We start from the raw sequence: 14,665 nt of genomic DNA, 5'->3' as shown, positions 1-14,665 counted from the left end.
ACCGAATCTTGACCAATATGCATACATCTGCTTCATCTTGCAATTGATTTTTCTTAAATATTTTGGTTGTCCAAAAAATATACACGATTAAGATATTTTATTTGTGAGAAAATGGAGAGAAAGAATTACGTGAAAACTAAAAACAACATGACATGATTTAATCGGTTGAAGGCTATAATTCTGGTGAATTTCTGTTTCTCCACGTTGACTTTTTTGTAATAAACAAATATGTCACGTGATTTAAAATTAACAATCCCTCAAATTTAATACTTACAGTTTTAAAAATACCAGTGTCATATTTAAGAGAGAAAAAAGAGTAAGAATCATGTGGACATAAGTGCCAAAATTAAGGTCATTATCTGTTCTTTAGTTTTTTTTTTTTTGACGATATCTGTTCTTTAGTTAAACAAAGCCTAATAATTTAAGAAATAATAAATCTATAAAAGAGAGATTAATAAAACTAAAAACTAAAACCTTTAATAACTTTTAAATTCATTAATTCTAGTTTTGTTTGAATTTAAAGTGATGTATAATTTTTTTTCTTTAAAGTAATATTTGTTCTAAAGCTTCATAGGTTTTCCCCACATTTTGTCCTCTCAAAAGTAGAATGATTTAAATGGCACATCACGTATAACCTTTTATTTCAAAATCTATGGAAACCATAACTATCATTTATGATGATACTTTAATAATAGAATTTAAACCATTTTTCTATCATACAAAGTTCACCTGTATGCTTTATTTTGGAATATAAACACTGATAATTTACAAACACCTACTTTTAACAACGATGATAATCAGCATATCGATTCAACCAGTTCGATGCCTCACTGGTTTATATGATCTTCTCAACACAAAAACAATCAAATCACATTTTCAATTAAAAGGCAATACCAGTTGAACCGTGTAAATGGCCGAGCCAATTTTTCAAACACGACGTTAAAGAGAGTTCGGTTTAAGCTACCTTCTAATCACCATCTTTTCAGTTATATGACAAGGCATATGAGAATCTATTTGATCTCACTATCTTCACAAGGATTCAACCACATGGAATTTCTCCAAGCATTAAAAGAAGCAAAGGAACAAGTTCAAAGTATAAAACAGTTACATGTGAAAGAGAAAAAGGGTATTTCTCTGTATTTATTAAAGTAGTCCATTGCTACAAAAAGAATAACGAACCTAACAGGAAGCAGCAGAATGACCTTAAAGAAGGATAGATGGGAATACCCAACTTCCTTCACAAGAATTGATATCACTAAAAACAAATTTACACCCACAATCTTCTTTCAGCATTCACGAAGGACGAAAAAAACACCCCGCCTCCAGAACCAGAACTAGAAGAATCACCATCCGTGCAAAGTACCCCAATTTGAGGCCCGCAAAAAGAATAAAGATTTCCTAAACTTGGTTAATTTTTCCACTGCTCCCACAATTAATCTTTCGGATTTCTCGTGTTGTTAGAATCCCATTAGAGAAAATTAAGTTAGCAAAGTCAGGCTCTAGATAATGGCTCCAGAGGCAGGCCAACCAGTTTTCTCGTTAATCACATGATCCAAAAGTCAATCTAACCTGCTCTCTGACCCTACAAACGATGGGCCTCTGACTTTAAGACGCTTAGGCCCAATCTCTATCCGCGGTGGTTGTTCCCTAGTGGTCTTCCCCCGCTCATGCTGGAACTTACCTACTCTGTGTTGTTCTTGTTGTCTCGTCTTCTTATCATCGTTGAAAGACTTCTTAATCTTGATTGATATGGGAATAGAACTTGCCCTGGAAAACCTGTCCCTTGATGCACTCGCCATAACTTCCTTGTAATTTGACGTGCATGTAGCATTTCGGCTTTTCTCATCATTAGTTCGACTGCAACCCGATAATGTTTGACCATATCTACCCTCAAACTGAAGCTTCTTCAATCGTTTCAGCCCCTGCTTAAATAGACAAATACAAGGAAACATAAGAAAAATTTAAGAAGCAAAAACAGGAGTAAATTGACATTTAAGTAAACACAAATTGTTCATTTTCAGAATAATTCACAAAAAGCTATGAAATTTTATCGAGCAACATCATTGCTTTGTATAAGATGTTATACTACGAAATACTACAATCTATTCAGTGACCAGCCAACTTGCATGCACACCTTCAATTATGTGAAGGTGCTGCGCCGCACTTTCTAGTTGACCTTGTCACCTTAAAAGAAAGCCCGTTCTAGATTATCTCGCACTAATTCAAAAACAGGTCACATCCAATTACTTGCATGCGCACCATCTCATGCTTTCTTTTTAGAATTCATTATACATCCAACCCTTAGACCTCCATTTTCTGGACCAGGCACAGCCATATTCAACTGTAAATGTCCCTAATGTTTTCTTCCCAAATAAATATTGGATTTTGTTCATGACAGATTAAATTGAAGGATCCAAGAAAATCTTATTGACCACGCGATATAGTTTAAAGCCCAAAAAGTTTTAGAAAGATGAATTCATAGAATCCGTCAACAAAAAAGAAAACCAAGAAATACTAAGCAAATTGCTATCCTGCTCAAGCAGTAGACAAGTTCCCTTCACAATACACTCCACATAAAAATGACAAACGATACATACCTGATTTTCAGAATTCCTAGAACAAACAGTATCAGCGACAAATCTTTTCTCCACTTTTAGAGAAGAACGACGCTTAACTCTAAACATTTCTGAATCAGAATCATCGCTGTGTTGATCTACACTAGGTCCAACCTCTGATCCATGTAAATCACCTTGCTTGGTACTTGGGCATTCATCATGAGATAAAGAAGATACAGAGGACTCATGCATGCCGTGTGATACTTCTTCGGAGAACTTTCCAGAATCACCATTCTCAATGTTAATGTCAGCCTCTCCCTTTCGCTTCTAATTAAATGAACACAAACAAGAAAAGGAAAAAAGAAAAACCAATTTAGTCAATAATAATTGTTGGCTCTATCCACTGATCGCCATACATATTTTTAACAATAGGGAAATCAGAATGAAACAGGGAACCAATTTTGGGAGCAAGGAAGAACCTCACATTGTTGGGTGCTGAAGAATTTCCAATTTGCTCGTTGATAGGATACAGTATCGATGCATTACAAGAGACGGAAGTTTCTGAGATTAGAGGTCTACTATCTTTAATGTCCTGTACTAATGCAGACTGGCTAAAGTCTTGTGACTGATTCTGAAGTGTCGTGAAACTCTCAGTATTGAACTCAAATTTAATCTCACAATAAGGCGAGTATACATCCTCTAATCCACTCAGAAATGTACTTGAAGAGGGATAGCAAAACAAATCATCCCCGCTTTTTGCTTGCCGTTGAATCTCCTGTACTACTCCATCTTCCTTCTCAAACCTCTTGGCAGCAGCTTCCATTACTGAAATATCCTCCCTCAAAAATAACGTATAATTCTTTCCACAAGAGAAGTCAAGAGACGTGAAATCTGAGAAGAAGAGCAGAATCATCAGTAAGAGCCAAGACACAAGATCAATGAATGAGATGAAATTATAAGAGATAATACACACACCAACAGATATTGAACAAATCATACCGTGACGAAGGCAGACAGGATGCATGTAACAGTTGCAGTTAAGAAAAGCTACATAGCAATCCCGTTTGCATATGCTGCAGACTACAGTTCCATAGGTATTTGGCAAAAGGCCAGAACATGTCCTTGATTTCATCAGAGACCAACGTGCATAATGCAGGAAATGCATAAGTTTGATAAAAGAACTTTTAATAAAATGATGAGTTGACAAGTCTGCAGAAGAATGGTCTGATTCTTCAAGCTCTTGACTTGTATTGAGAAGCATGGCTTCTTTGCACAAAAGCTCTTCATGTGGAAGAAGAGGCATCCTGTTTAGAAGTGCATAGCGTCGGCTAGCAACAGCCCCCATTGGAAACCAATCACCAATTGCAAAGTTAACAGCCTCGCCACAATTAAAACCTATAAATTTGCAAATAGAATTATAAATGACTAGGTTTGAAGACTTAGGGATAGAAAAATTGATGAAAAATGATGTCACCACTTCCCAGCCTTCTTAGCAACTTAATCAAAATATCTTACCATGGCTAAATCCAGCATGATAAGCTCTTGGGAAAGTAACAACAAACTCCCCAGGCTTTTGCACAGCTTTGTAAACAGGGACTCCATGTTCTAGCAAAATATTTGGGGGAAACAAAGTTGTTTTCCCCAGTAGAACGTCAAAAGCCCCATCTTCTCCATCAGTTAATAAAATATCATGAGTATACACGTGTTCTCGAACCACCTTCTCAAATGCTAAAGCTGCATGACCAGGAATTCCATACCAAGTTTTTGCGGCTCCACAGTGATGGTAATTAATACTGCCATGGCAATAGAAATGAGTTACTGAGACCGTGTTACAAATCTCTATAAGAAAAGATGTGTAAAATAAAATGAAATCAATAGGTGTATACATACCTGTACAAGTAATGATCCTCCACATGCCAGGCAAATACACTAAATAACATTCCAATGTAAAGCATTGGATCTGTTACCCCCTGAGAAGTACAAAATGAAAGTGAGTTTACAGAAAGTGTGATACAAAAAGTTGGAGCCAGAAAATTTAAGAAATGGTTTACAAATACTTACCGGAATAGCCGTTTCCAGAAGACGTAAAATAGACTTTGGCAGCCGCGAAACATTCTGAAATTTAAAAGCAAAAATAAAATGTAATAGTTGATCACATAATCTTCATTTGAGAAGTTGCCAAGAAAACAGATTTTAACAAAATCATTCAAGTATTTGTCAAAAAATAACTCTTTCAAAGAAAAATAACATGGGAATAGAAACGTTGCAACTGACATATGATACAGGCTAGAGAAGATAATGCCACACAAGAAAATATACATTGTTTTACTATGATATTACCATGCAGACACAGTTTATCTACTACAGCCACATGGGTTCACTATTATTATTAACTTTCTTTCCTGATAATTAAAAATTATAGTAAAAGCGTATCACCATGCAGCGTATCACTCTTACAGAAGTTCAGTGCAAAACATCTTTCAATATAATTAGAGCATTCTGAATCTGAAAGGTCAACACATCATTCCCCAATTCCATACATACATGTGCAGATACTACACACGAGCAAGAGGAAAATTGTAATCAATTACTTTAAAAAGAGAGGAAAAAGAAATCTAGTTAACACACTCAGCTGAATGTTACTTCTGCAAAAAATTCTTATCATCTTAAATTAATTGACGACCCTCTAAGAATAAGAAAGAGAAAATGATGGAAGCAAAAAGCAAAAAACAATACCTTCAAGTTCCAATTGCTATTTCCGAGTGGATCACTGGAAGATGATGAGAAGGCACTACCATCAACATCACATGCATATTCAACAGTTTCTGTCTTTCCACAAGCAATTTCATGCCAAAATTCTTTTTCCAGGTAAGATGTAGGAAGACAACTGGCACTACAATATCTACGAGCGTAAACCTTGTTCGCCATTTTCTCGAAATCACGAAATGTATAATTTCTGAAGAGTTACATTCATTGAGAAGTTACACTCAGAGTTTAAACCAGATTGAATGTTACATTTGTTGTCAAGTATGAAGACTCACCTTCCACTCATGAAAAAGGTGACCCTATCATCATTATCCCACTCCGCAAGACGAAGAGGTTGTACTCTGGTTGTAAACTTAAAACCAGCTTTCTCTTTCGTTAGTACAACACCAGCTGGAACAGAAGCAGTTATGGGAGAAACAATCTTGCATATGCCTGCACATCAACAATGAAAAAGTTGATAAAAGTCAACTAGAGTGCAGGAATTTGAAATGTGATCATTCTAGCTGTTTTAAGGTGCAATTGCCAGAGGTTGCAAAAGAAATGGGGTATATTTAATGCAACAAGTAACAAACAGAATGACCACAATGTGGTATTTTATTTTTAATTCTCAAATATATATTGCTAGACGGTCTGCAGCATATCCATAGGCCAAAAAACAATGTATAACAACCCACTATTTGAAAAGCTGCTAGTGTTAACAAGGAGAAAATTCTCATCAAAAAGAATATTATATACCGTATCTTGAAGCATCTGGGGCTATTTTTTGTAAGTACAATAAAGGATCCTCAAACTCTTCCTTTGTAGGATGGTAAACAGGGCATTCCAGAATTTTATCTGTCCATTCTAGATCACTTGTGTCAAACTTATCGACCTTTTTCTTTGTAAAGGCATCCTTTGCACTTGAAGGATAATCTGAGGGAACAAATGAATCCACATTACCATGTAATCTAACACCACAAGATGCTGAAGCCCTTAAAGCATCTCCTCCACTTCTACTCATCATGTTAGGAACATTTACTGTGTCAGTAACAGTTTCTGATTTCATTCGCTGAAGCCTTTTATGCTTCAGGAATTCTAACCCATTTCTGGCCTCTTTGGACAGACAGACCCTTCCTTCAACCTGTCAGAGATTACAGTAATAACATCACATGAAACCTCCTAAATCAACAATATTTCTATGAAAACAAAATTAATTAACCTATCAAGAAGTCCACATATTCTCTAGATTCTCTTAATCATATAATTTCTCCTACTGAAATTCTAAACACAGAGAAGAGGCACAGCTATTACATGCAGATGATACCCATGAGAAGAAACAAGAAGATAAAAGTCCTTTGAGAATCTCTATCATCACAAAATGCTACCGGGTCAACCACATGTGACTAAATCAATTAACAATTTACCACCACAAAAGAAGCCAGCAATGAGCACTCACTGGACCCATCTTGAATTGGGTATCGAATAACTTGCAAAAAACTAGAATAATTTATGCAACATAAAACCCACAAAGTTGACCAGGATTGACATATGACCATATCAACTCCGTAAAAATTAACCACCAAACCCTTAATACAACCCACCGACTTTAATGCATGTTAACGACTAATATTCAACTAATACGGCGTACACATTACAAATTATAATTTCACCATGGGAAATTAAATATAAACAAAAGTTAAAGAAACAACGACCACAATAGTAACAATAATAATAATATATTTACAATCAATTCCTGCATGCAAACAGCAAATTTTTAAAAATTAAAAAAAAACACGAAGAGTAATTTCAATTCCATCGTAATGAATTTAAACATGTTAGCAAGCCAAAATTATTCCTAAAAGTTCTCCTACAACTAGAGAATGATTATCAATAAATTAAATTAAATAGAATATTAAAAATTTAAGAACATTGCTTCAAGATCTGGCAAATGAAAATAAAAGTACAAATATACATAAATTCCAAAAAATTAAAATACCTAACAAAGCCTAAAATTAGAAAGAGAACATTATTACAATCACGTACCATTTCATGCCGTGTTGGTGCTCTATAGGCCTCCGTGTTTTAAATTTCTGATTAAAGAAATTTTAACCGACTAGTAGACTCCAAACCTCCAAAATCCAAACCCTAGATCACGATCTTCCCCATCGAGGACCCCACATTCTTCTAAAACGCGCCAAACATTTAACGGAACCGAGTCAAACTCGGAGAGATCCGAATTATACCGAGTTCGGATAATGTAAACGGATTTTCCGATTGTGGACGCGGAGTAGATGGAGGACGCCGGCGAAATGAGGTGTTTTCCGGTGGAAGGAAGAGAGAGGAAGGAGGAGAGAGAAAGATAATTTAAATTAATCAAAAATAAAAAGAAAAGGAAGCAACAGAAGATGTGAGAGAAAAGGGAAAGGACTGGCTAGAAAACCGAAAAAGAAGTAACAGATGATAATTTATAGTTTTTATAAAAACAGTTGGCAAAACCCAATTTTTCTATCCTCGTAATATCACACTTTTTTAAATTGGATTCCTTAACTATAATTTATGTACATTAAGTCCCTTTTTTTAGGGAATATAAATTAAATCCTTATATTTTAATTTTATAAACATTAGATATTTCTGTCGTAGAATATATTAACAATGTTAGAGTTATTGCTTTTCAATCTATACCCTCAATATTTTTAAATGGTGCAAATAAAAACATTCACGCTTGAAAAAAAACTAAAAATATGAGTAGTTAAGTGTCAAACAAATAAATTAAAAGGGTTAATCGTTCTTCTCAACAAGTTTAATGGATTTTTCACAATGCTTAAAATTATTGAGAGTTTTAATAGCTAAAAGAATTAAAATGTTTTTTTTTGAATTACTTGAAGAGATTTTTTGTATTTTTATCTCATAAAAATTGAAGTCAAAATAATTGATGTAAAGATGAATAAAAAGGTAATTTCAATCGCACTAATAAGATGTGAAATTCGTGTATTTTATTTATGTGATGAAGGGAGTTAATATGTATAAAATTAAAAGTATGAGAATCAAATATTGAAACATAAAAATAGAGGGATCTAATTGGAAAAGGTGGAATGATGCAGGGATTTAAATGTATATTTCGGCTTGCTTTTTATGTTTTAAAAAGATGGAAATGGGTTAGAAATAGAGAGAGAAAAGAAGGAAAGCGGTGGTTGTCAGGTGGTTCAACCAAACGGGGCTTGCCGGCCAAAACGCGTTTTTTTGGGGTTCATTTAGATCGCGTTTCGCTGATTTTGGAAGCTTTCCGCTTTAGAATTTTGACCATTTTGACCTCCATCCATGACCAATGTCAATGACCTGAGCCTGAGGTTTCAAACTGCCATTTCAATATATACACTTTTTATGCACCAAATAGCAAACCATTGTTGTCAACAAATATTTTGAGCCCCGATTCACACTTAATAGTATCATTATACACCAAGGCACTTATTATTTAAACGACATACAAAGTTAATTTTTGTCCATGAAATTATAATTCACATGATATAAATACGGATCAGATTTAAGATTTTAGTTAAAATTACTCTGAAAACTCTACATAGATTATAATTTATAATTTGATATCTCTTTTCTAAAAATTCTATTTAATTACCGCTTATTTTCAATTATATAAACAACAAAGGGTTTTTATTAATGTTTTATACCAAATTGTTAACGGAATTGAAAGTGGGGCGGCAAATCATTTGAAAATGAGTACTAAATCATTGACGAAATTAATAGAAGTTCCTAATAGTTAACGCGATTGAAAGTGAACAGTCATCAAGTAAGATTTTTTCAAATAAGAGATATCAAACTATAGATTATGGTATATGTGGGGGTCAAAGTAATTTGGTTAAAAATTTAATCGACTAATATCAAAATGAATGAAATGACTAAAATTTAATAGAAATAAAAGTGGAATATCATTAGTGAACTCTAAATTATTAATGAATAGGTGTCAGAATGACTTACTTTTAAATGAATAAAAACAGTTGGACCCGATTGAAGCCCCTCCAAGCAAAGCCCGTGACAACAGGTATAGTGATGATCATGGGACTGGTCCAACTCCCAGATATTATCACCATAGAAGCTGCTTGAAATGAATAACAGATATAGCTTTTACTCTATTGAAAATTTACACACAAAGGAATCAAATATCACATAGTATAATTTACTGGATAAAATAATGGTTTTCAATTCAAGTTTGCAATCTTTTTTTTACCAGCCTTCTTTACATTCTAAGCTGTGTTTCTTGTCTGTAAGAAATAAAAGGTCAAAAATATAGTTATCATCTTATCTGTTTACAAATCTAAAAGAGGACTTCCTTCTTTAACAAGAACAAAAAGGCCACCATCTCCTCTGGATATCTGTACATCCTCATCGAGAAATGTAACGAGAAGCCATGACTTTGACCGGTCACCAGGAATTGGAACCTTAAATGGCGGCTGCCCGGAAATAGTTCTTGAAATATTCGCCACCAAGTCCTGCAGAGGGTTAAGTGATTGCTGCACTGGTGATAAATTGATATTCTGGCCTAAAATATCGATATTTACAGGGAGATCAATCCTAGAGTTTATCTTTGGGGGATGCAGTGTGCCTTCTTTAAATTCAACCTGGATATATTGAAAGTAAGCCGGTAAAGTTCAGGAATTCAAAGTAGCCAAAGAGTTATCAAACATCAAAAGCCGCCTTTATTACCACAGTTTCTAGGAGGTACCTGTATTCTTGAAGAACTTCGAACTTCAAATGCGGCAGTTGCACTGAATGAGAAAGTGGCAAAAGGACTCGACAATGAAGCCGTGTTTGTGATGGTAAGATTGCTGGTATCAACTGCTTGGGATATCTTTTCAACTTTCAACAGAGGCACCGAACTCAAAGCAAGAATTGGTAATAGCTCAGAAAATGCAGTATACCTATCAGGTATAGAACAAATTATAGCTATCAGTTATAAATCCATACAAAAGAGTGGAACTATGATCAGCTTCAACTATAATCCAATTGAGAAACAAAATGCAGCTTTTTGAAATTTGAGGATCGAACTTACAAATAAAACTCGTAATCGCCATATAACTAGGAAAAGATGAGTCTGAAAATGTAGGCAAAGCAAGCGATGACAAGTGTAATTTAAAATATTGAAGTATACAAGTATTTAGTATTGTGCTAGCATGCCATGAGACAAGATATTGAAGTTGTTTAAGTATATGTACATGAAGAAAATGAGAAGAGAACAAAGCTAGGTGTAAGACTACAAATGAAAGAGAAGCAAAGATATGATAAGTCGATTTGAAAAAAAGACAGAATTTATTTTTTTCATACTGTCTAGCCTCGGTCATCTTTCTTTAGGTGTAAGAATAGAAATGAAAGCGATGATAAATGGATTTGAAAAAGAAAAAGACGACAGAATTAACACTTTCATGCTGTGTAACCTCAGTTGTGTTTCTTATAGTACCATGTAATAGTATTTTGGTAATCAACAGCATGCCAAAGTCATACTCCCCATTCTGAATGTTCAACTTAAAGTTTGCTTAACATGGGAACTTATCATAGAATAGCTAAATCTAAAATTAAACAAACAGCAAATGACCGTCTAAGTCACCCAAATCGCGAACTTGTGTAATTCTAAAGAGTCATTCAAGGACCTGTCTCAGCATTCAAAATCATCGAGAAGAGAGTTAACCCGTTGAATTATTCTCAAATGATAAACTACAAGATTAGAACACCTCAACCAACATAGCAAGGGTTAAATATTGGAATGCCAACATTACAAATAGGCTTTGAAATTATATCAATAGACCAGCAATATGAATCTACAATTGATTATGTAGATTGTTTGTTATGCATTAGAAGGTATGTTTTGGTTGGGCATTAAAAAGAAGCAGCTTAAATAACTTACAACAAAACCCAGTTGCCATCAAATTTGGGAAAAGCATCGACAGGGGCAGGAGTAGGGTTCAAAGCCTCCAACTGATTAACCAACTCCAAAATCTCTCCTCTGACTTCAGGGCTCGCCTCAAAACCAAAATTAGTGCCATAAACAGTATCAACCAAACACCTCTTCAACTCCTCTACTCTATCATCCTTACCAACCGCCGCGCTACCACCGCCGGTACTACCATTTCCCCCGGAAGCATACTCCTCCTCCCACTCGTCATCATCCTTTGGAGGATCCGCGTCCAAAGCTGAAGGGTATTCGGGTTCTGGTTCTGTCTTTTCGCCCCATTCGTCGGTGACAATAACTGGGGAAGAGCTTGAATTAGGATCCTGGGTCTGGTAAGCATTGGGTTTGGATTCAGATTCTGATGCGGATTCGGATTCGGATTCGAAAGAAGATGAAGAGGATGAGCAGTGGAATACGGATTTTGGATGAAGTAGACCTACGGAAGTGAAATGAAGTGATAGAGAGGGTTTGTTGAAGAAGAAACGGAGAGGTATTGGGATTTTAGAAGAGGTTTGGGTGTTGAGATTTTTGGAGAAGATGGAAGAAGAGGAGTTTAACGAGAGAAGAGAGGCCATCCTGTCCTCTAGTATAATCACTATTTCTCTTCCACTTTTCATTTTAAACCATAAATACGCACAAGATACAAATAACACTTGATATTTTTATGAAGGCCTGATCACTCAAAAACCCCTCATCTTTAAACTTTTTTTTAATTCCATCCCGACGTTGAAAATTTGTCAATTTTATCCACTTTTCAATTTTCCGTTTTCAATTGTACCCCAATATTTTAATTTTTGTTAATTTTTTTACTTAAATGATGAAATCATTCAATTAATTAAGTTTAAACATGAAATTAAATTCTTTTTTATTCAAAAAAGTACAAATAAGTCCTTTATTTTTAAAAACTAACTAAAAACCATAATCAAATTAACACTAATTTAAATTCTTAATTAATTTAACTAAATTTAAATAAAAAATTTAAAAATATACAATTAATATATGCGAGACATGGAGAATGTTTTAAACAAATTTCCAAACGCAAAAGACGTTAATTTAATTTTTCAGGATACAATTGAAACACAAAAATGCAAAATAGGGTAAAATTGACAAATTTTCAACGTCAGGGTATGATTGAAAAGGGGCTAAAAGGTCGGGGTTTTTTAAGACGTTAGGCCTTTTATGAAAAACTACTTATCTTTGTATTAATTTGGACCCTAATTACTTAAACATCCCTCACCTTGTAACTTTTTTATATTTATACCCTGATTTAAAAAAAAAATCAATTGTACCCTATTTTAGATTTTTATGTTTCACATTTATCCCGAATAAGGATACCATTGACAAATTAATTAATTTAAAGATAAAAATGTTAAAAACAACTAAATAGAGGACTACATCATCTATTTGGAAAAATACAAACAAGTCCTTCAATTTTAAAATATTAAAATAAATCATAATAATTAATTATATTTAAAAGTTTTATTAAAAAACTAAATTAATTAAAAAAATCCTCCCGACTTACTACCGTACTCCTCCGATTTATAAACCGATGTGGATTGTTTTACAAAAAAAATATTTTTTTTATTTTTTTAGTCCTCCTCGAAAGGAGGAGCAACCCGTGCTCCACCTTCAATGGAAGGAGGAGCAATAGGTCTGCTCCTCCTTCACATGGAAGGAGGAGCACAGATCTATAAAATCTTTCTTTCCAGTATATTACATGTTATAATTATTTAAACTATCTGTTTTAAAGTGCTAAATCGTTCTTCATTTTTGAACCAAAATCCATGATTCATCTTTTAAATGTATGTTTGATCTAAATCTAAGTATGTTTGTGTTGTTTATTAAATATATGAATTTTTATAATGCTTTTAACCTATTTTTGTTGTGTTTTCATGAAAATTCAACATGAAAGGCCAAAAACCGAATTTTCCAATTTGCAATCCACATTGGCGTCAATATGGGTGGACAAAAACTGACCGAAATTAAAAAACCAAACCGGATCAAACCGAACCAATCGAAATAAATTTATATAGCATATTTTGTAACATTTCTAACAAATAACTAGTTTAGCTACTGGTGGAGTGTTTGCTCTTCATCTTTATGGTCCTAGTTTGATTCTCCCATCGAAATTGTTTTCATTCTTCTTTCATTTTTCTTTTTTAATTCTTAAAATTAGGAAGATGAGTTCGGCGGGTTCGAGGCCATAACCAAGGCCAATTGGTAACTATAATTTGGTTACTAATCAAGCCTAAATTTTCCTCTATTTTGGTTCGGGTTCTGTTTGATTTTCTTCAAAGAAAAAACTAATCGGTTTGGTGAATATGGTCGGTTCGTTCGATGCTCATCCCTAGGCATTAATGGCAACCTAGCTAGATGTCAAGTCAATCATAATATTATTTTTCACTATTTGATCTCGATCAGACTCCAAATCGATCCTATATTTTTGCCACAATCTCTTGAGATGGTCCATAACTCAATTTTTGAAGTTACATTCATTATTTTTGTCTCCATTTGCACCCTAAGATTTGACAAATTAACTTGAGGTTTAAAAAGATTTTTTTATCATATACATATAAACTGCTTATTGGGTTTGTTGATATTGTTTATTATGCTTTGATTGTATGTTCATGCCCACTTTTAACATGATTCGAACCCATAAATTGCATTATTAACTAATAAAAGCTAATAATCACCTGATTAATTACAGTTAATTAAACACATTGAAAAAATAGGATTGCTATGAAAATATAATAATAGTTGTATGATAGGAGTAGAATTACTCCTATCTTTCGGGTTTGTTTATTTCGCATTATCATATTTTATCATGCAGTTTTAGATATTTTTGTGCGTTATTATGTGTGTGCCTGTTTCAGAACTGATAATGTTGAATATGGAGTTAATCGAGTTTAAAAGCGTATGAAATCGGAGAATAGTTGAAGTCCCGAAAAAGTAGAGCAAAAAAGTGTGAACTTGAGAATTTAAAGAAGGTCTTTATCGAGATCATGTCTCTTGAGAAGCAGAATCGATATTTCATATGCCTTAATTCCTACAAACGTCTAAGTCTCGTTCGAGACATGAAGCAATTAAAAAAGGTCTCGATTGAGACATAGTGCAAACTAAAGAATTTAACAATGGTTTTGGTTGGTTCACATGGTTTTGGTTTTATCCGGTTTTAGTGATATGATTTAATTCTCCTAATTAGACTTGGATTAGGTTTAATTTTATTCCTACTACACATTATACTCGATAAATACTTAGATTTATAATCAGTTTTAGGGTTAGAAACTTTTTTAGTAAAATTTAGTCTTTATCATAATTTTTAGCACTTTTATTATAAAAGTTATTCATCAGTCATTTTAATATCGACAAAAAGTGAAGATTTATCTTGTAGTAAAGAACAACGATTGCA

The 14,665-nt window shown here is 33.8% G+C and overlaps 2 protein-coding genes across 3 annotated transcripts; both read right to left on the bottom strand.

Annotated features, from left to right (window-relative positions):
- Positions 1–1,111: 1,111 nt before the first annotated feature.
- On the bottom strand, positions 1,112–7,744 carry LOC126681203 (lysine-specific demethylase JMJ13). 2 transcript variants are annotated; one of them, XM_050376673.2, is made up of 11 exons: positions 7,344–7,742; positions 6,057–6,441; positions 5,597–5,753; positions 5,292–5,511; positions 4,617–4,670; positions 4,446–4,525; positions 4,071–4,348; positions 3,555–3,950; positions 3,040–3,446; positions 2,598–2,882; positions 1,112–1,922 (listed from the first exon to the last, which is right to left on the bottom strand). In XM_050376673.2, the coding sequence occupies exons 1-11, from the start codon at positions 7,344–7,346 to the stop codon at positions 1,560–1,562; spliced, it is 2,628 nt and encodes an 875-aa protein (XP_050232630.1). In that variant the 5' UTR covers positions 7,347–7,742; the 3' UTR covers positions 1,112–1,559. The 2 variants fall into 2 exon arrangements, 1 of the variants encoding a protein (XP_050232630.1); XR_008790710.1 differs by having other exon boundaries at positions 1,787–1,922; positions 3,035–3,446; positions 7,344–7,744.
- Positions 7,745–9,465: 1,721 nt separating this feature from the next.
- On the bottom strand, positions 9,466–11,879 carry LOC126683470 (plastid lipid-associated protein 3, chloroplastic). Its single transcript, XM_050379379.1, has 3 exons — positions 11,212–11,879; positions 10,036–10,231; positions 9,466–9,931 (listed from the first exon to the last, which is right to left on the bottom strand). Exons 1-3 carry the CDS (start codon positions 11,871–11,873, stop codon positions 9,620–9,622), a joined length of 1,170 nt encoding a protein of 389 aa, XP_050235336.1. The 5' UTR covers positions 11,874–11,879; the 3' UTR covers positions 9,466–9,619.
- Positions 11,880–14,665: the final 2,786 nt, after the last annotated feature.

Source organism: Mercurialis annua, linkage group LG5, assembly GCF_937616625.2.
Source record: "Mercurialis annua linkage group LG5, ddMerAnnu1.2, whole genome shotgun sequence".
Classification (NCBI taxonomy): Eukaryota; Viridiplantae; Streptophyta; class Magnoliopsida; order Malpighiales; family Euphorbiaceae; genus Mercurialis; species Mercurialis annua.
This window is presented reverse-complemented; position numbering and strand designations above follow the sequence as displayed.

Excerpts from the sequence above, each read along its gene's own strand:
- LOC126681203 (XM_050376673.2), bottom strand. Across the intron at positions 5,754-6,056 it reads CCCAGATGCTTCAAGATACG|GCATATGCAAGATTGTTTCT; the intron begins GTATATAATATT and ends GTTGATGTGCAG. Across the intron at positions 4,349-4,445 it reads GAGGATCATTACTTGTACAG|TATTAATTACCATCACTGTG; the intron begins GTATGTATACAC and ends TTGCCATGGCAG.
- LOC126683470 (XM_050379379.1), bottom strand. The coding sequence starts at position 11,873 with ATGAAAAGTGGAAGAGAAATAGTGATTATACTAGAGGACAGGATGGCC. Across the intron at positions 10,232-11,211 it reads GATGGCAACTGGGTTTTGTT|GTATACTGCATTTTCTGAGC; the intron begins GTAAGTTATTTA and ends TATACCTGATAG. Across the intron at positions 9,932-10,035 it reads GAAGTTCTTCAAGAATACAG|GTTGAATTTAAAGAAGGCAC; the intron begins GTACCTCCTAGA and ends CAATATATCCAG.